This window comes from Sceloporus occidentalis, unplaced genomic scaffold (genome assembly GCF_023333645.1).
Source record: "Sceloporus occidentalis isolate IW3139 unplaced genomic scaffold, rSceOcc1.0.p SCAF_13, whole genome shotgun sequence".
Taxonomy (NCBI): domain Eukaryota; kingdom Metazoa; phylum Chordata; class Lepidosauria; order Squamata; family Phrynosomatidae; genus Sceloporus; species Sceloporus occidentalis.
Window position 1 is genome coordinate 1781682 of NW_028316993.1, and position 21662 is coordinate 1803343.

Consider the following 21662-nt stretch of genomic DNA (forward strand, 5'->3'; position numbering starts at 1 on the left):
GTTTTTTTGATTGCTTTTAATGTGTGTGTTTTTGTGAGCCGCCCTGGGTGGCTTTTAGGGAGAAAGGCGGCATAAGAATGAGCTAGAGAGATAGAGAGATAGATAGAAATGTGGGGGACCGACACTCAATAAATAAAGCCCCCCAGGAAAGAGGGCTCCCTGTTTTCTTTCTACAGAGGCGCGGCTTTTCGGAGCATTACGGTAGATGCCAGAGTCTCTGGGCCATTATGAGGGAGAGGTCACGTGGCCCCGAGTGGAGGTCACGTGTCCGCTGGCCGAGGCGAGACTTGAGGGGAGGAGCAAGAGATAGAGAGCGGGTGGGGGGCGGAAGTCTCGCGAGAGTTGCAGCAGGAGGCAACGGCGCAGCAAGATGGCGGCGCCGGAGACGGCGGGTCCCGGGTCCGGCCCTGAGCAGGTGAGGGTCCCGAGGTTGTCCTCCTTCCCCTGGCTCTGCCCTGGAAGGGAAGGGGAGCCCTTCTGGGGCCTCTCTTCCCCGCTGGGCCCAGGGCCCCTCGCCAAGCCACCCTCCCTCCTTCCCTGCTCCCAGTCCCCACCTCGCCCTCCCTCCTCCCTGGCTGGCCTTTGCAAGTGGAAACGGTGGAGTCGTTACTCCTAGTTACAATGGTAGTTTAGTTACTTTCAAGGGTCATGGGGTTTAGTTACAAGTCCAACTAAGGGTAGTTGAGTCACATTTAGGTCACTCTTCCCTCATTCCTTGTGTGCCTTCAAGGCGTTTCTGACTGAAGGTGGCCCTGAGGCGACCCTCTTGTAGGGTTCAGTGCAAGAATACACGCCTAACTAAGAGTAGTTTAGTTACATTTACTTACAAGCGTAACTCAGCCTCCTCTCCTTCCGACTCATGGCAACTCTAAGGGCATTGTAGGTCATGGGCCTTAGTTATAAGGGACTGTGGGGTTTAGTTACAAGTGTAACTAAGGGTAGCTTAGTTACATTCAGGTACAAATAGTTACACTTAGGCACAACCTCAGCCTTCCCTTGTTCTTTGTGTGCCTTAAGGCAGCCCTACTGTGACCCTATCAATCGGGTTTAGCTCCTAGTACAATTACAGACTTAACTAAGGTCCAAGGCACACTGCAGGAATAATCCAGTCTGCCCTGACTCAATGATGGGGAATTATGGGAGCTGTAGTTTTGAGGGACATTGAGCCTTCTCTGCCAGAGAGAACTCTGTTGCCACATTAAACTACAATTCCCATGGTTCCCTAGCACTGAGCCAGGGCAGCTAAAGCAGCCTCAAACTGGATTATTTCTGCAGTGTGTTTGGGACCACTTTGTTGTATAGCTTAAGCAAAGTGAGAGAAAGTGCTTGGGATGGCAGAAGGGATTCCAGAGGCGAAACTTACAAGCAAGGATTCCCCAGACCTAAATCTCCCTTCCATCGGGTGCCTTCAAGTTGTTTCCGACTTCGGCTCATCCTAAGGTCGCCACATCCTGGGGTTTTCTTGGCAAGGTTTGTTCAGAGGAGGTTTGCACCATTGCCTTCTGAGGCTGAGAGAGTGTGACTTGGCCAAGGTTGCCCAGTGAGATTCATAGCCTAGATGGGGATTCTGTAACAGCAAACATCATAACATCTTCAATTTCCCCCCTCCTGTTTAATTTGTAACACCTTTGCCAGACGAAGAAGCCAGTGAAGCTTCGAAAGCTTGCAGTGTTTATATTGTGCACTTTGGTTGGCCAATAAAGGTATCCCTGCTTGGTGGATTTTAGTTTGAATTTGCCAAATGGCCAACACAGCTAAACACTGAAGGTTTTCTCATCCACAGGGTTGCCATGAGTCGGGGCCGACTCAAAGGTAGCTTAGAACAACAAGAAGCATCCTGAGAGGCAAGATGTGCTGCCCCAGGAAAAAATGACCCAAACACATTTATTTTAGTCATGCCTCTACTTTAACGTAACAAAGAGCTTGAGATGGCCCACTTGGGTCTCCTCTGCCCATTTGAATCCTTGTAGTAATTCTGCACAGTGAGTTAGGCAGAAAGATAGAGACTGAGCCCAAGGGTCCTTAGGGAGATTGACAGCGGACTGGAGGATTTGAACCTGGGTCTCCTTCCATCATGGTGTGATCCTTTAGCCACTGTATAACACACACCAATATCTCTGCTACACAGCTATAAAGTCTATCTATACTGTTCAACGGTCTGCTTCAACCCAGGATAGTGTTGTCCTCTTTGCGAGTTCCCTGCATCAGGTGCTCCAAGGTGCTTGGTGCTTAGCCAGGTGCTGCTCTTTGGCGAATGGGCTTTGCAGTAAAGATATGCAACTCAGATTTCTCTCTACTCTGGGTCTCATGCTGCCTGCATTATTATGCACCACTGGCTAACACACTTTCTTCTCCAGAGTGGCACCCAGTCTTGATCCGGCCTCCCAGTCCTTTTAGGTACACCTTTCCCTCCACCTTCTGCCCCTGGCTTCTGCCTTGCTTTCTTGACTCCTTAGCAATTCTGTCTCTATCTTCATTCAGCGCTGGGGTGATCAACATGTGGATTCTAACAACAGATGTTAGTGGATTCTGACTCTTTCCACCATTGGCTGTGCTGACTAGGGTTGATAGGAGTTGCAGTGCAGTCTTTGAAAGGCCATAGGTTGCCCATCTTTGACTCTTAGGTGCCTGCTCAAGGGTCATCCTCCTGTTCCCATTTCACTGTTCCAGCTTCTCAACAGCCTCCCAAGCAAACTGCTTCTGCTTTTCTCTTTTATAAAGAAAGAAGGAGTTACGGTAATTCTTCTGATTATCATCTGACTTGTATGTCACTCTCCATTTCTCCCTCTGCTCCATTTCTATTTTCTTTCTCTTTTCCTTTCCTTTTTCCCTTCCAAGTTTAGTCCTTGCTGTTTCTCCCGTCTCCCACATTACCACTGTAGCAACTTGTCCCCTAAAATAACAGACCTCATTTTATACTGTGTCCTTGCTATCTTAGGTTAAAGGGATCGCCTGGTCTTTTCTTCAGCAGCAGCGTCTTCAGGGCTCTTGTTCTTGTGGAATTGCTAATCCTTTTTCTTCTCCGTCTGAAGAATCGGACTTTGGCCTCCCTGTCCTAAGGAACGGCTTTATTTCCACCTCTCCACATGAAATTTCCCCTTTGGGCCTCTCCATTCTGTCACTTTTCTAATAGCCTTTTTAAAATATGCTTCTGGATAGTATCTTTTATATCTGCCTCTTTGGTTATTTCAATTCATAATACACGCTTGCATGTTCTCTGTCTCTGGTTTCCATAGGGAAAATATTCTACCTGGCTTTGTAATGTCTCTCTTTGTCAGTTGTCTCTGGATGCTGGGGATCTTGTGCACAGCCTGCCTCACCAACTGTGGCTTATACTAAAGGGCAATATTGCTTTCTCGGCTACACAGTCTAGATCAGATAGCCTGTCTTATCTCTGCAGGTAGTTATCTATCCCAAAGTCAGTTATTCTTGAGCTGTGCACAGAAAAAGCATAATTAAAATCCACTATCAGCCCAGAAACCTCACCCATAGAGGATGCTTCCCGCTGTATCTCTTGCATGGTTCCTTGCTCTGCCTTGATCTACTTCCATTTGCCTTCTGCTGGGGAGGATAAATCTGTCCTATCTCAGTACTGTGTGAGGATGGATCATTTCCTTGCTCCTGATGCAGAGATGCACCAGAGGAGGCTGTCTGTTGTATCTCTGGATGAATTAGAGTTTGTGACTTGCCTCTCCCTCAGAGCCCTCCCAGAAAAATAACTCTTTCAAACACAGGACTTCGTGAGGGTGGAGATTTTGTATTCTTTAATGCTCTAAAATACACTAGTTGGGCTAAGTCTCCATTTACAGTTCTGAGAAATTTGCCATAGCTATCAATTTTAGCGCAACAGTGTTTGGAGAATTGCCTGTTTTAACTGCTAGAAGCAATGAGGTGGGTGGAGGAAATCACCCTTCCGCACCTGTTTTCCTACCCATTGCTGGGAAGCTGGCCACGTATTTCCCACTTAATCCTTTTGTTTGTTTGCTATCCATATCTTAAATAACTGCATGCCAGTCTAGGTCATTTTTCGTGCTTTGGGATTCCCCAGTGGCATTACCTGAGTGCTCCATTCTACTTCCCCTTTATTGTTCTCCACCATCTAGATTTTCACATGCTGAATCTAATGCCTTCTCTGCCGTTAGATTTAAAAGCAATATAGTTCCAAATTAATAAATTTTAATCCAGTCTCAGAGCCTTAATTTCCCACCAAACAGCTTTCAGATGGGATGATAAATGTCCTGCCTGCCAACCATTGCTTACAGAGTAAAGAATTAGCTGCTGTAAAAATAAAGTACTGTGATGAATTGTAGTATTCAGGTGAGGTGAGGGTACATAGGAGACTTGCTTGTTTGAATATCTCTTTAGCTCAGAGGTGGACCCACAGTCTAAATCCCTAAAGGCATCAGATCCTGTCTGATCATAGAAGCAAAGCAGGATCAGCTCTGGTTAGTACTTGGAAGGATGGCTGCCAAAGAAATGCCAGGTGTTGTAGGCTATATTTCAGCAGAGGAGACTGGTGAAACCACCTCTGAGTATTCTTTGCGTAAGGTAATTTGAAGGGACACACCAGAGGTGGAAATCATGTGGGCTCCAGATATTATTTGACTGCAGCTCCCAGCAGCCTTGGAAAGCATAGCTAGTGGTGAGGAATGTTGGCAGCTGCAGCCCAACAGTATTGAAGGGCTGCATGGTCACCATTACTTGCTTATATAAAAGCCATTGTCAGGAGTAGCAATTGGCTTTTGACCTTACCTTCCTGAGCTGTTTTGGGGTAATGACTGAGAACATGGATTAAGTTTTTCAACTGTAGAATGATATTAGATGGGGGCCTTTTCTTGGTGTATAATGGTTTGTGGTTTTGTCACGGTGTTATAGAAGGGGCTGGGGAATGAAAGCTGAGTGATAGTGGCTTGTGAATTCATGAAAGGTTTGGAATTTGAAATCTGGGTTTCTTGAATAGTTCTTGTGGTCATAGCTGTACCCAGAAGTGCCTTTAAAATAGCCAGAAGGTTTGTCTGGCTTTATCTGAAATGGGCTCTTACTGATAACCTGTCCTGTTTTTCTCCTCATTTTTAAAGCAAGTGACTAGTAATGGAACTGCAGGCGGAGGAGAAGGGGTTGTGGACACCCAGCAACAGAACCAGCCCCAGCAGCCAGCTCCAAATGCCTGGCAGGTCATCAAAGGAGTCTTGTTCAGGTGAGATCTCAGATGTTTATGGAACTGCCAGTTTGTACTTCGTGTCTGTATATTTGTATATATATGAAACTTGATGGAAGGGTGTGTGTTTTGTGGGTCTCTGCTTCCGTTTGTTTTTAGATAATCTCATTCTGGATTTACCTGTCATGAGTCACGCTGTCAGACTTTTATGAAAGCTGCAATAATCCTCTCCCGTATCAGACATCTGAAAATAGTAATAATAACAGTAACTGGCATTTTTGAAAAGTTTCAGCATGTTCGTAATACATTGCAAACTTGATTCTAATAATTCTTGCAGCAGTCCTACTTCCATTGTGTTGCTTTCAGGGGTAGATGTGTCCACTGTATCTAAGATTCCCCCTCCCTTCCAAGCATGCCGGTTGCTCCTAGTCACCCTTCACAGGCCCAAAATAGGTGAGAAGGTATAATGCACCTCCCTCCTGTTTCTGTATTTCACCATTTTGTAGTCCCAAAAATTAGAGAAGAGTCTTCTAAAAGCATCTTTAAATTGGCTAACACAAAGAGTGTACCTTTTAAAGTGAAGCAGTACCTTTGTTGTAACATTTCATTTCATTTTTCATAAAAGCTTAGCTTTATCTTCCTGTCTTGCCCCAAAGGCCTTTTGGGTAAAATCCTGTGGATGTACATTTTCTCTTACTGCTTCCTGGGACTTACAACCTCTATATGCAAAACACTCCCTACATTTTTATTTCATTTACTTTATCCCACATTTCTCATGGCATAGAATTCAAGGCTGACTCTGGGAGAAGGCCATACAATATTATAACAGTGCCTTCTTCTCATGTAATTTTCAGTGGCAGTAAGTTCTTCTGCATGGGGGACATTCAGACACACATCCCTTTTGCCTACTTGCAGTTTGAAATAGTGCATTCCAGTAAACCTTTACTACCCCAGCTGCTCTTTGTGAGAATTAATCCCCATAGTCTTATAAAAGGAGCATCAGGGTGCTTCTTGTCTCTCCTTGGATTCACTTCTGAAAGCAGAAAGTTTATAGGACCAATGTAGGCCTGTGTCAGAGGCACCTGTATGACAAAGTACGTTATATTAATAATTTACTACCTGGCAACTGAAGATCAGATTGCTGCTTCAGGTGAATAGAGTTCATTACACTCCTTGCCAGAGTTTTGGCAGTATCTTCCAGGACAGAGTGGGGTGTACATTAATGCCAACTCTTTAAATGTTGCTTGGAATCTTGGTAGTTTGGTTTATGGATTGCTAGTGATGAATTTAGAGAGAAATCTCTGTTCTCTGCTGTGTGTGAATCACAACAATGGGAGATGCTACAGAAGGCTGATATAAATACATTATCAGTGCCAAGTATGGTGTAGTTGTTTGAGCGTTGGACTACAGCTCTGGAGACCAGGGTTCGATTCCCAGCTTGGCCATGAAACCCACTGGGTGGCCTTGGCCAAGTCACATACTCGCAGCCTGAGGGGAAGGCAATGGCAAACCCTTGAACAAATGTTGCCCCAAAAAAGCCCATGATAGGATCCCCATAAGTTGGAAATGACTTGAAGGCACAAAGCCACAACATCATTAGACATGGTCACCACACTGATGCTTGCGAAACAAAACAAGCCCACCTGAGAAAATTAAAGGGAGTCGGCACATTTTCACACATCAGAACGGCTTCTGCAGATCAAGGTGACCCAATTGCAAAGAGAGACCAGCACTTCTACTTCCCAAGTCTTTATGGTGGCTTTTGCTTGGGAAGCTGCATTGGTTCCCAGAGCTACATCAGCAAAAATGTTTTGGCACCCCTGCAATGCCAGCCAAGCGGCAAAACGTCTGGATGATTAGTACGGTTAAAATATTTCAATTTATTAAAGCAAATCAGATTGGAACAAGGTCAGTGCTGAAGTGTCCTACCCCCTAAAACTGGGCAAGCACCGCGAGGAAGCATTTCAGAAATCATGAGCATGCAGAAACCATTGTAATCTTTATTTGGCAAGAGCCCCCTTCTCATGGCTCAGATGGATCTAAAGCATTACCTTGAAGTTAAGCTAATAATTTATCTTTTATTGAGTTGAGGATTTTTCCAGATAATTGTTGCCTATTTTAAGTAGGGAGGGTTAGCAGAAGTCATAAAACAGATTGAAATGTTATATTCTTTTAGAGGAGGAATGGGAGCTGAACTGCAGTTCCCAGCATTCCCTGTTATTGGCTAGGCTGACTAAAGGTTGATGGGTGTTGAGTCCATCAGCATCTGGAGGGATGCATGATTTATATATTTAAAATATTTGTACCTTGCCCTTCAGTCAAGAGCCCTCCTGATGTAAAAATAATTTGACAGTTCATGCCCCCAGGCTTACAATCTTAATGGACCCATAAGGAAAAGGACATGAAAGTGAGGGAGGATATTAAGTCCAGCAGATGCTGGCAACTCCTCTCTTTCTGAGACCAGAGCATTGGCAGTTGGAATGGAGGAAGGACCGCTTACCAACCACTGGGTTAGGCACAATGGAGCTATGCCTGACTGTTTTCTCTCCAGAGTAATAGCTGTTGAAACATGGAGGGAAGGCCTCTCACCAGCTGCTGGACCAAGGCACAGTGGTGCTGCCTGCTCTTCTCTCCTTCAGAGGCCAGAGCAATAGTGTAACTACCCACTTACTGTGAAGCATTGCTAGTCTTGTTGATAACCAAAAGAAAGCCATTCTTGGAGATCTATGCATGGGCAACACAAGCCCTTCTCCTTACAATAACTCAGTCAGTGATCAGCATCTTAAAAGATCATACAAGAGAACCACATTTCTTTAAAGCTACCCTGTCTGATCACCCAGTTCTTGCTTATCAAGACCACATGGTGCTTCCCGAATGTGAAGGACAGGTGGTTTAATTGTCTGGCTTTAAACTGTTTTGTTGGTTAAGTAAGTGTATATGTGTGCGTGAATGCATTGCAAAACCTCTACATATGTACCTGTGTATGTGTGTGTGTCCTTGAATCAAGGTGACATTGCCTCTTGTGTGTGAAATGTAAATTAAAAGATACCAGTCACTGTCTAAAGAGAGCGAGCCATGTGCATTTTTCATCAGATTTGTAGTGTGAGCAGCGCCGTTAAGCTCTTGTAGGTCTGTGAATTTCACCAATGAATCATGAAGCAGAGGAAGCTGACAGTGCCTGCTTCATTCTTCCCAGTTGGCAGATTATCTTCAACCATAATTTCAAACCTGCTGGCCTGCTAATGTAGGAGGAGAATATGTGTCTCATCTTTACAGTACCAGCAGTGATGATATTCACAGCACAGGGCACTAGGGCAAGGATGGGATGCAAAGACTTTGGGCTCCATATTTCCCCACGCAAGCAGACTTCAGCAGCAGGCATCTCCCACAGTGCAGAAGACTTGCTGAGCTAATTAGCTTATCTTCCTTGATTCTCTCCAAATGCAATTAAGATTTGATTAAACTTACAGCAGTTACATTTTCAGGAATCCAGAAACATGGTCACCCAATGGTGACTGTGTTTTACGTCTTTCTGTCCTCCAGCATATTATAGCACACTAGAAACAAATCTGAAAAAAGGCTGTTGAAACACACTGAGTCTTGAGTTCAGCATCTTGTTTGCCTATATTAAATGAAAACGGTGTTATCAGAGATAAACCCTAAGAATTGTGATGTTGTCCACCTTCAGTTCCGCTGGTGGGTATTTCTCCTCTCTCCCAAAAGGATATTGCAAAGACAGTATTAACTCAGGATGAGTGTCAGAACTAAGAGGAAGCATGACACTCCCTCCCATCCCTTTTTTCAGTTGGCTTGCATGAAAGTGGCATGTCTGAAAAGGTTCTCCATGCAAACAAGAATATGGAGAAAGCTGGTTTCATGCTTGCATGGAAAGTATCAGTGACTATAAGGGGCTCTTCTCTTAAGACACTTTTCTTTCATGCCACTAAAGCAAACTTCACGAATGCTTGCATAGAAGAAGAATCTCAATAAGCATAGAAAATGTTGGACTGAGGGGAAGGCTGTCAGCACTACTGTGACAAGAGGCAAGTCTAACACAACTGAGTGTGGATGTCCACCTAATAGAAGGCCCCAGTTAGGACCTCTGAACCAGACCATGAAATAGTGGATTGGATTACAGCTCCAGAATTCTCTAGACAGCAACCATGTCAACATAAGAATTTGGGGAGCTATAGTCCAAAAAGTGTTCCAAGGTCTGCTCTGATTCAAAGCCCCACTACTGTGCTCACCAGTGACTCGGGGGAAAGTCCCAGCGTGCAACAGGGTGAGGGACGTGTTCCCTGCTAGCTCCTCCTTTGCTCTTCACATTGGAGATAACAGGGTGTTAGTAAGCCAGAGTTCAAAACTAGTTCCCAAACAAAACTCCTGCAGGTGTATGTAGTCCAATTAAAATATATTTCTCTGGAGACTTCCCTGTTTGATCAGAGTTAGTTTGGAATTTCCCTGGAAGAAAGGACTGGTTGATAACTATGTTTGGAATTAATTATCTACTTTTCTTTACCGTCACCCTTTAGGATCTTTATCATCTGGGCCATCAGCAGTTGGTTCCGTCGTGGGCCGGCACCACAGGATCAAACCACAGCTGGTGGAGCCCCCAGGGCACCAAGCCGCAATCTTTTTCCTAAGGACACTTTAATGGTACGTGTGGCAGAAAAATGGGTCAGAAGGACCCAGGGGTTGTGAAAGGCATATCACAAGCCATTGTTCTTACCTGGGAGATTTATAAATAAATATATGGTCTGGTTTATGAAAGTAATGTGCTGCATCTGAGTGATCCAAATTTATCACCAGCATAAATTGGAATTTTATAACCTGGAGATCAAGGTTCGATTCCCTGCTCCAGCATAAAAACCCACTGAGTGACTTTGGGCAAGTCACATACTCTCAGCCTCAGAGGATGGTCAGAGCAAACTCCCTCTGAAGAAACTTTCCAAGAAAACCCAATGATAAGGTCACCATAAATCTAAAATGACTTGGAGGCACACAACAACAACATGTTGTTCCCACCCTCCTGGCAACCTACCATGATTTCTTCCCTTGAATAAAGCTCTTCTCTTTCACTACAGGATCTTCATGTCTATATATCAGAGCATGAGCACTTTACAGATTTCAACGCTACCTCAGCGTTGTTTTGGGAACAGCGCGATCTTGTCTATGGAGACTGGACCAGTGGCCAGAATTCCGATGGGTGCTATGAACACTATGCAGAATTAGATATCCCTGAGGTATGTGGGCAACTAGTATCATTGGCCTGATTTCTCATAATAGGGAGGAGACAAAGAATAGTGACTTCCACCCTAAATGTCTTATGTTGATTCTAAATCTACTTCTGGCCATGATGCTGTGAATGGAGATGGGCCTTCAGAGTACCTGTTTATCTTTGTTTGCCTAGTTTCTGCATCCTTAGACAGTTGATACTACTGATACCAATCTGGAAAGTATGGAGACTGTGATGACCTTACAAAATAAAAGAGTGAGCCAAGATTGTTTGGGGAGGAATATTCTTTCCTTGGCTTTAAAATAACTGGGTGGGCAAAACCTTGTGGGAGGATGCAGCAAATGAGGAGTTGGAAACAAAAAGAAGCTTTGGTGCATTACTTCAAGGCAGCTGAATGAGAATGGGTCATAGCAGTCCTTCTAGTAGCAGAAGGTGTCTGGTATGGCTTCCTCAACTGCTCTGTGTCCTCAACGTGTTGCAACAATGATGTTGTATTAACAATTTTGGTGATGCCAGTGACCATATTGTGACTTACAAATGTGTTCATGCCTATGTGATTTCAGAGTGTTCAACACAATGGTTCCATTTACATCCACGTGTACTTCACAAAGAGCGGGTTCCATCCCGATCCAAAACAGAAGACTCTATACAGGCGACTTGCCACAGTCCACACATCACGAAGTAAGCCTCCTCACCTCCCCCTGCTACCCAGATTGTTTCTTTTCCTTTTGCTGAAAGGCTGCAGTCAATGTAAATGAAGGAAGATTTCAGCACCTGACACAGTTCAACCATGATCACTTCCTTTTTCTTTACCTCCAAGCTTGGAAAAGTTCCTTTTTGGACTACCTTGCCCAGAATCTGCTAGAAATGGTACTTCAAAAAGAAACTTTTCCAAGCACTACTTTCTTCCTCTTGCTCCTCACTGCAGTGGAAGTCATGGGAATAGCAGTAGGGGCTTGAGTTCTGTAAGAAAGCATTTGTTGTCTTGTAGCTCTGTTTCCATGCATTGAGCATTGTGATATTGGGACAAGCAGTTTCCCTGCAACAAACCATGTGGGGTAGTCATCATTTGGGAATCTTTAACCAATTGCAGCTCCCCCAGTACATTTCCACTGCATTTTTGGATGAGTATTTCTCCTAGTACCCAGTTTTGGGGAACTGTACAGTGATGTATTCCTTTGTATTTAAGCCAACAGTTTTCAACAAATCAGTGTGTGATTGCAACCTTCAAAAGAGGGTGGTATCACTATCAGCAGGCAAAATGTTCTCTTCTGTAGGAGTGGAAAAAAAGAATGGACATTTTCAGGACTGGGTCTTTCTGCAAGTTTCCTGATTTTGTGGAAATTCAAACACTGAGTGCAACCACCACTGTGTGTTCTGTACCCCCAATTTCTGCTCTAGGAACCTCTCCCCTGTGCTTAGAATTAGGTAGATAAAATACATTTGCCTGTTTTGACTTTATTTCTGGAGATAAAAAGGATTGGGGCTTGGCATCCTGGCTTTCCTGCAGAAAAAGTTGTGGGGTATGGAGAGTGATGAAAAACCAAGCAGTGCAGTGGCATAGCACATTTTTGGGAAACTGAAAAGCCTAACAAGTCTGGACTTTCCATCACCTCCTTGTTTCTTAGTCTTTTAGGGAGTGGTTTGCTATCTCATCCACAAAGATTCTCTTGAAACCTGAATTATAATAATGTGCTTGCAGTTCTAGAATTCTGTCATTTAGGTGTTGCATTACGTCTTACTTTGCCTATTGCAGGAGAGTTTTTACATCTACTTACCTTTTCTTTACCCCCAACCATCCCCCCCCCCCTTCATTTCTTTATTGCAGTGATAAATAAATACAAGCGCAGACGCTTCCAGAAAACCAAGAATCTGCTTACGGGGGAGACAGAAGCGGATCCTGAAATGATAAAAGTAACAATTGCTTCTTGTGGGGTATTCTCTTGTATGTTTCCTGCTCCTTTTCCTTAGCCTCCAAGGTTGCAGTTGTGCCCTTCACAGTAGTAATGGCCTTTGGGGCTTCTGGGGCTGCACAGCATCCCACTTTACACTCTCCATAATTCAGCCCTCAGCCATAATGTTGGCAGCCCAGGGCTCTCTGGTAGAGTAGAGCCTCTGATAAATTGACATTGGCAAGCAATTGCTCTACTTAATGTTGCGAAACCATTTCCATCATTTCCTTTTGAGTTTCTTGCGTTGTAATATGCTGAAACCTTCCACTTGTCTTTTTTTTAGACGGCTGCTGAGGACAGGGTTGAGGGTAGTGGGGAATTCCACAAGCTGTTTCTATTTGAAGGGTTGGTAATATTAAAAAGGGTGGGAGCAGGAATCTATTCAGCTATTATAGTAAAAAAAAGCTAGAGTTGTTTCTAAAGCTACATCTGGAGATGGCAGTTTCTGAGTGGAAGGTTTTGTGGGGTGAAGATGGGATTTAAAATACAGCAAATTACTTCTTTAAAAAAAACCTAACATCACTCCAGAACATAAGAATTAGATAGAATCCATCCAACCTAGCATCGTATTACCAACAGTGACCAGGAGACATTTCTGGGTAGGCCATGAACATTGTTCACCTAATTATTGTTCACATGCCTGGAAGTGATTGTCTATTTTTTAAAGGCGTGTGTGTGTGTAAATATATATACATATTACAGTGGGCTCTTGGTATCCACTAGGATGCCAAAGTCCTCAGATTCTCAAGTCCCATTAAATAAGGTGGCATAGAAATGGTGACCCTTATATAAAATAACAAAAGCAAGGTTTGCTTTTTGGAATTATATATATATATATATTCAAACTATGGATGGTTGAATCCATAAATGAGGAATCAGTGGATTCAAGGCAACTCACAACCAATTTAAAGAATGGTTAATATAAAAATTAAAAGGGGATTAAACCACAGTTCTGTGCCTGGGCTGGGGATCATGTGACCCTCCAAATAGCATTGGACTACAGTTCCCAGCATTCCTCACCATTGACTGCGGTGACTAATTGCAAACTTCTGGCAGATCTGGAAGGCTGTGTGGTTCTCACCCCATTACTATTTTTACTTTGCATGTGGGTCCTGCTTAAAGGCACAGGACTCTGTCTACTGCTGCTCTCCTGTTTTCACACATCTTCTAGCACAGAAAAGAGAAGAATGTGTAGCATGACAGAATATCACATCATTGGGGTGGTTAAATTAGATTTTAAAAAGGGGGGAGAACCCTGAATACAGTAAGTAGCAATGCTCCCCTTAGCCCCCAGATAATGAGTAAGCATTACCATTGTTATGGTATTGGTGCCCTTCAGAGTAATGCATTCCATGCAGCACTTCACTGCTATTAGGAAAAAGAGAAAGTCTGAGCTGTTTCTGGCTCCCTGCTACGCTGTTAGGGATGGTTGAATGAGTGTGAAAGTGTCTGTGCTTGAGAGAGACCAATCTTTATATTCAAGTCACATCTCATCCATAGAGATGCCGCTGTAAATTTTGGCAGCCCTTTTAACTCATCCCCTACCACTGGCATTTAAATTCAGCTTTGCTAGTGACACGTGTGCAGTGGCTTAGTGGTTAAGACGCCAATTCTGATGATCGGAAGATCACAAGGTTGGCAGTTCTAGGCCTGAGTGCTACATGATGAGAGATCCTATTACTAGTCCCAGCTTTTGCTAACCTAGCAGTTCGAAAGCATGCCAATGCAAGTAGAGAGATAGGTACCACTTCTCAGTGGGAAGGAGTAGCGTTCAGTGCAGTCATGCTGACCACATGACCACTAGAGCACTCCTCGGACAACGCTGGCTCTTTGGCTTAGAAACAGAGATGAGCATTGCCCCCTACAGTCGGTTGCAACTAGACATTCATTTAGTCACACTTGTGCCATTTCAAATGTAGTAAACACCAGGACCTTCCAGTCACAGCTGTGCTGTTTCTAAGAGTCATGCTGTGAGTGCATATTGCATAAGGTTAGCCAGAGGCTGTTGTTATGCATGATGGCTTCTTCTGGAAGCCTGCAACTTCTGGTTGAGCTATAATTAGAGAGCATTTTTCTTGGCATCTCCAAATGTATTCCAGGCCACTCTGGTGATCAGGAATGGAACCATTCCTTTTTGATATGAGATGGTCAGATTTCCCTTCCCCTATAAAGTGTGTTCAGCAGTGGTACTGCTGGTTCTGATGTGGAAACCTCTTGCAACTGCAGTTCAGTTTTACACAATCATGGCCTGTGTGCTTTGTAAGAAATGATCAGACTTATAAACCACACTACACACAAGAGATCATGGCAAGTGGCAAGCTTCTGAAGACTCAACAGTATTTTTTTTTTTAGAAACCTGTATTAAATTGCCCATCAGTGAATGTTTCTGAGCCACAAGTAGAGCAGAAATTCCCGCACTAAGGTACTTGAGCCTTTGCCACAAGTTGTAAATCAGTGCAGTGATGATAAGGTACCTGCTTCCAGAGGAGACTGCCTGCTGTGTCTCCACATGAAGAATGGATTTGCCCTTGAATCTTTTCCGTCATCCTCTGCCTGGCTGGATAATTCTGCAAGGTTTTTGCACCAACTGTAATTGGATCATGAATTCACTCTCTTGACTTGGAGAGTCTGTGTATTGTGCCTAGAGCAGCCATTCTCAATTTTATACCCTGAAAGGACCCTTGAAATAATTTTCTGGTGCAAGGGAATCCCTACATTAAAATGACTATATTTACAGCTTTTTTTCTAGTCATGATCTCTTGTAGAACTCTTAGTGATCTTTTGTGAAATCCTGGTTGAGAAACCCTGCTATAGAAGTTCATCTCTGCTCAACCACAAATCTTTCTGGTTGAATTAGGGCCTCATGCTGAGTCCTAGCCTTGCAAGACTTTTTATGTGGCATAGAGACTACGCAGACAATCTTCTGCCCCTTTATTTGAAAAGAACTTATTTTCCCTCTTTCAGAGAATTGGAACAGCAAAGCAAAAGCTACCCCTTGCTATCTATTTCTCTCCACCTCCCACTTCCCTTATAACACAGTGAAATGTCACTCTTCTTCCTGGTTCCCAGAATAATCTTGAATTGAGCACCCTTCTTCTCCTTCTCTGCCATAGAAAGAGGACTCAGGCCTTGTGTTTTGTTGCAGAGAGCTGAAGATTATGGCCCTGTGGAAGTCATCTCTCACTGGCACCCAAACCTCACCATCAATATAGTGGATGACCACACACCGTGGGTCAAGGGCAGCGTTCCTCCACCTCTGGACCAATGTAAGAACAACCAGTAATTATCTTGGCGGTAGAATTCAGAGACATAGCCAAGTTAGTATGGAATATCATACACAAATTTTGTAGCACTTTTGAGATTATTTGTACAAAAGACGTTGTAGCATAAGCATTTGTAGACTTAGCATCTGAGGAAGTATACCAAGTCTACAAAAATTTATACTACAATTTCTTTCACACAGTTAGTCTCAAAGGGTGCTATAAGATTCCTTTGCATTCAGTAATTACCTTGTTGAGCTGCTTCGGTAGCACCACTCTACTAAACTTGGAAGGGAGACTGTCATGGATTCCTGATACTGTGCTAGGTATTATCTATGAAGTTGTATCCAGATTATTAACTTACTTATTTAATGTTTACAAAGAAATGTACTTTATTTCTGTATAGTCATTACTTTAAGAGCAGAGACAGTGGGGAGGTGAAGGTAGAAGACAAATCGTACTAAGTGTAGAACCTTTTTCACGTGCACTGAAATTTCAGTCCCAAGTGTGAACATTTTTTCAGAAGTCAAAAATTCTCAAATTGTGTAATCTGTATGATGAATGTGAAAATTCACATTGCAGATTCACATTTTGATATGCTGATCTACCCTAAGAAAGCAACAGGTTCCAGTTTGGCCATGTGTTGCCCCCCCACTCCAACATGTTTGAAGTGAGGAGGAGGCCAGTAAGTAGAGGATGAAATGTCCTGTGTGAGATCAGGGTGTTGAACTGCAGTTTCTTTTTCCTCCTGGTCTCCACTGTGTCTCAGTAGTCCAGGGGCACTGTGTACATCCCTTGACCTGTTGTTGCAGATGTGAAGTTTGATGCGGTGAGCGGTGACTACTACCCCATCTTGTACTTCAATGATTACTGGAACTTGCAGAAAGACTACTTTCCTATCAATGAGACGGTGGAGCGGTTGCCCTTCCGCCTCTCTTTCTGCCCTCTCTCACTGTGGCGATGGCAGCTGTATGCCGCCCAGAGTACCAAGTCCCCCTGGAACTTCCTGGGGGAGGATTTGTATGAACAGTCAGATGAGGAGCAAGACTCAGTGAAGGTGAGTGGGGAGATGATGGTGCCCTTAAAGCTTCTTCTTCCAGAGTTATAACTCAAGGTGACTCACGTTAATATTACATCAAAAGTGCAATTGAAGTGCAGTTGGGTCAGCCCTGCTTAGTACTTGGAAGGGAGACTGTCGTGGAAGGTACTGTAGGCTATATTCAAACGAAGGAACTGGGAAAACTACCTCTGAGTATTCCTTACCTTTTAAAAAAAAACCCTATCATGTACAGGCTTGCCATAGTTTGATAGGTAGCTTAAGGGCATGTGTATAAGCATGAGCATGCACACATTCTGCTCCTCCAAAGAGTAAGATACTGCAAATTGAGTCTCCCTTAATCTGGAATTCCAGAATCTGAAATGTTCCAAAATTGTCCACATGGGTGGCTGGCTGAGATATTGGCACCTTTACCTTCTGATGGTTCAGTGTACAAAAACTATTTCTTGCACATAAATATTTAAAATATTAAGTTTAAAATTACCTTCAGGTTATGTTTATAAGATGTATATGAAACATAAATGGATTTCACGTTTAGACTTGGGAACCATCTCCAAGGTGTCCTTATGTATGTATCTCCTTATGTATGTGCAAATGGTTCAAAATCTGAAATCATAAACACTTCAGGTCCCAAGCATTTTGGGTAAGGGAAACTCCAAAGACTATTTAAGGTAGTAGCTTACTCATAAGGTTTTAGTTTTTATCCTTGTGAGAGCCCTGTGAGATGGGGCATGTCTGTCTGAGTCCAACCATTCGTTTTATAGCTGAAGTGAGATTTGAAACTGGGCTTCTCACACAAAGCAGATGTTATTTGCATTGTGCCAAACTACAGGGGTTCTGTTAGTGTCAGTATAAGTGTTGTGTGTCAAATTTGCCAAAAGTAATAATTCACTATTAGTCAGCTCATTTTCTGGTCATTTGGTATCAGAAAGTAGGAAATGCTTTGTGGATTTCTGGAGGTGTTCATCACTTACACTCTTATATCTTTTCCTCTCCCATTAGGTTGCTTTGTTAGAAACCAATCCATACCTGCTGGCTTTGACCATTATTGTTTCCATTGTACACAGTATTTTTGAATTCCTCGCTTTCAAAAATGGTAAGTTCCAAGATACCTGAAATTCTTTTTCTCTCCTCTTCCTTTTTTCCTGCCACCATAGGTTATTTATTTGTCTGTTTCTTGACAAACATTTGTAGACTGGTTAGATCTAGATATTTCAAAAGTGTGTAGAATATTGTAAGAAATATAAACACAGAATATGACATTTACTGTAAAGTTGAATGCTTTCACAACTGGCATCCATAGTTTTTTGTGGGTTTTTCGGGCGATGTGGCTGTGTTCGAGAAGAGTTTTTTCCTGATGTTTCACCAGCATCTGTGGCTGGCATCTTCAGAGAATGCTGGAATTGAGTGGGGTATGTATACACTGTGTAACCTTTGGATGGAAGGAAATGTAAATCACTTCCTCTTTACCAAGGGTCACACATTATATACTGTATACTCCACTCACTTCTGTGCCAGCATTCTCTGAAGATACCAGCCGCAGATGCTGGCGAAATTTCAGGAAAATCTCCTTGTACCAAGTGGGCCTCTTCATTTGTACCTTGATTTCTCATTCTCCTTTCTAGATATTCAGTTCTGGAACAGCAGGCAATCTCTAGAGGGACTCTCAGTCCGATCAGTATTCTTTGGAGTGTTTCAGTCACTTGTAGTCCTCCTCTACATCTTGGACAACGAAACTAACTTTGTGGTGCAAGTCAGTGTCTTCATTGGGCTCCTCATTGACTTATGGAAGATCACAAAAGTTATGGATGTCAGGGTAAGCTGGAAGGAATGGAATTTAGAGACCATCCATGTCCCCTTTGCATTTCATTGTTTTGCCATCAAAAAATGTTACTGAGAAGACTGATAATGTTGCATCAAGCTGAAAAGAGACAGTTGAGTATGGCATGTTTTACTTCCCATCATCCTGCTTCTCCATAGTAGGGAACCTCTTTCATCCTGAATGCAAACTACAGTTTCAGAGAGGTTCTGGGGGCCCACTTTCCAGAAACAAAAATGTGGGGATGAAAATACCTGGTGTTTTAGAGAAAGCTAGCGATTTGGGTTGTCATATGACCATGTTAGAAGGAGCAGTTAACTTTTATTTCCCACAGTGCCAGAGCTGTGGCTCATGCTAGCTCATGCTTCAGCTATGTTTCTGCCTCTCAGCAGTGTTGAGTGTGTGTGTGCTGTGGTCTATCTTTTCATCATCTCTCTTTCCAGCCTTTGGCTCAGCTCACTTGTTTCAAGCCTGCTGTGTTGTTTCACTAAATCAACCCCTTCCTTTTCTCTTCCCTCCTTCTTTCTAACAGCTGGATCGAGAGAACAAAATAGCCGGGATTTTCCCACGTTTAACGTTCAAAGACAAATCGACATACATAGAATCATCTACCAAAGTCTACGATGATGTAAGTTTAGGGCCTGCTTGGGGAAGGAGGTGAGTAGGGATCACTTCCAGATCTTACCAGGCGAAGGAAGAGTTCTCTTCCACCATCATAACTTGCAGAAATTTCTATTTCTGTCAAAGTCCCAACAAATGCCTGTCTTTGCCTTGTGGTTGGATAGCTAGCCAGATGATCCTAGTTTACTGCATCAGTTTTACGGTTCCAAGCCTGTCTCCATTGCCTGTTTGCCCCTACAGATGGCTTTCCGGTATCTTTCCTGGATCCTCTTCCCACTACTAGGTTGTTACGCTGTGTACAGCCTCCTCTACATGGAACACAAGGGCTGGTATTCCTGGGTTCTCAGCATGCTCTATGGATTCCTTCTGACCTTTGGTGAGTAACAGGAGCATACTTCAAACAGCATGTTGTAAAATCCCATTTTTCCTCAGGTTCAGCTTTCATTGAATTGTTTATTGCAGACACACTACTGCAACTTGACACTGAAAATCTGTGTTTCTCCAGCCTTCATTTACCATCTTTTTAATGCTCATGCTGCTTTTGAAAAATTCCTGTAACGTAGAGGAGAAGAATCTCAGCAGGTGTAAAAAGACTTTGTAAAAAATAGCTATTTACACAAAATATGGTGGTATGTATACTTCTTTACCATCAGGTGATGCCCAGGTCAGCTAATATCAATGACACAACATGCAGTAAAATAAGTTAGGATAAAATGATCATGAAATATAAAGTTAAAGTAGTGTACACAGAATCAAGTCAGATGCTCAAAAACGGTAAAAGCTTGTAGTGTGGTGGGATGGAGAAAAAGCCCTTCCCCAAAGATCTTAAGACTTGGGCAGGGTCATATGGGAAGGTACGGTCTTCCTGATAGGCTTTATAGATCAAAACCAGCACTTTGAATTGTACCTGGAAATGGACCGGTAACCAGTGAAACAAAGGAGTTATATGCTCCCTATAACCAGCGCTGCGGATTTAGCTGAAAAGGGAAAGGGAAGGGGTCGGATCAGTCACCAGCATACTGGGGACTCCAAACCTTGGGTGACCACCCTGCCTCTAGTTCCTTCACTTACACATCAGTACCCTGGTTGTTCTTGGCCTGGTTTTATTGCTCATCCCTCCCCACTCTTCTTACCCAGGCTTCATCACCATGACGCCTCAGCTCTTCATCAACTACAAGCTGAAGTCAGTGGCTCACCTACCATGGCGGATGCTCACCTACAAAGCTCTGAACACTTTCATCGACGACCTCTTTGCCTTTGTCATCAAAATGCCCATGATGTACAGGATAGGCTGCCTTCGAGATGGTAATTTTTCTGCCCTCTTGCACCACTGCTTTATGTTTTGCCATCACTTCCCCTTTGCTGCCAGAGTTCTGTTTTCAGCTCCCTTTCCCAGGGAGCAGTGTGTAGGTCAAAAGTGGGAGAAGCTCTGGGTCAAAGGGCCTATCCACCCGTACCTAGACAAGATCCATGTTGTTTTAATACCTGACCTCTCCTCTTCTCCCACAGATGTAGTTTTCTTCATTTATCTCTACCAGCGATGGATCTACCGAGTGGATCCAACCCGTGTCAATGAGTTTGGCATCAGCGGGGAGGACCAGCCGTCTCAGACAACAACACAGAGCCTAGCTCAACCGGACGGTGCCCCTGCAGTGCTGGCCAACAGTGCCATTGGGGCAATAACAGAGGGCCCAGCCAATGGCGCTCCCGCAGCAGCAGTAACAAAGGGGATGGCCGATGGCTCCCCCGCAGTGGTCTCAGCGGGTTTGCTGGACGGTACCCCTGAAACACTCCCACTGAAAACAGCAGAGGAGAAGAAAAAAGATTAACCTGCTCTAACTTTTATTTTTTAAAATCCCTAACTTGATATTCTCAGCTGTTGGATAATGGACAGAAGGCAAATGGGTGGGGGCAGAGGGGGACAGAGTTGCTTCGGTCCTCCAGGGTCAAAGCTTTTTATTTTATATTCCAGTAAACTCGTGTGGGCAGTAAAGGGGCGGGGAGGGTGGGGGAGAAGGCTCGCTGGAAATGTTGGTGAAGTTCAGTGTGACATGTTGTATTCATGGGAGAGAAACCTCACCCCTCACACCCAAAACCACCCACCCCTCTGTAAGTCTCTATGTTTAAAAGCAAGATTCAAACCAGTAATCATTGTGACCTCCATTCCATTGTGCGGGTATTTAGGACATTGTTATTAAGGAGTTTTCCTCCAAGTTGTTTCTCCGTTTCATAAAGAGAGCTGATTATCGGAACAAAAGATAACATAACAAAACAAAAAAACTACCGTTTCTCATCGTTACATCCTAATAACAGACTCTGGATTTAATAAATTCATATGGGTGTTTAAGTTAAAAAACAAACAACTTCTCTGCTGTTTCTTCCTTTTATCTCCCCCTCTTCATGAGAGTTCAGGATAAGTATTTGCGGTCAGGATTGGAGGTGTGTCATTGTGGAAACAGAAGCATTTGTTACGCATTTCTTTAGAAAAAAGTTTGCCATCTTCAGAGCTTATTCTGAGTAAAACTTGCATGTGGTTGTTTTGCACAGGAAGCATCATTA

The 21662-nt window shown here is 43.5% G+C and overlaps 1 protein-coding gene across 1 annotated transcript; it reads left to right on the plus strand.

Moving 5' to 3' along the window:
- Nucleotides 1-330: 330 nt before the first annotated feature.
- On the plus strand, nt 331-21447 carry LOC149304526 (putative lipid scramblase CLPTM1). The gene is made up of 14 exons (XM_089478556.1): nt 331-415; nt 5079-5197; nt 9691-9814; nt 10243-10401; nt 10958-11075; nt 12223-12308; nt 15492-15612; nt 16419-16663; nt 17666-17759; nt 18289-18479; nt 19015-19110; nt 19344-19479; nt 20241-20408; nt 20613-21447. The coding sequence occupies exons 1-14, from the start codon at nt 371-373 to the stop codon at nt 20930-20932; spliced, it is 2022 nt and encodes a 673-aa protein (XP_089334682.1). The 5' UTR covers nt 331-370; the 3' UTR covers nt 20933-21447.
- Nucleotides 21448-21662: the final 215 nt, after the last annotated feature.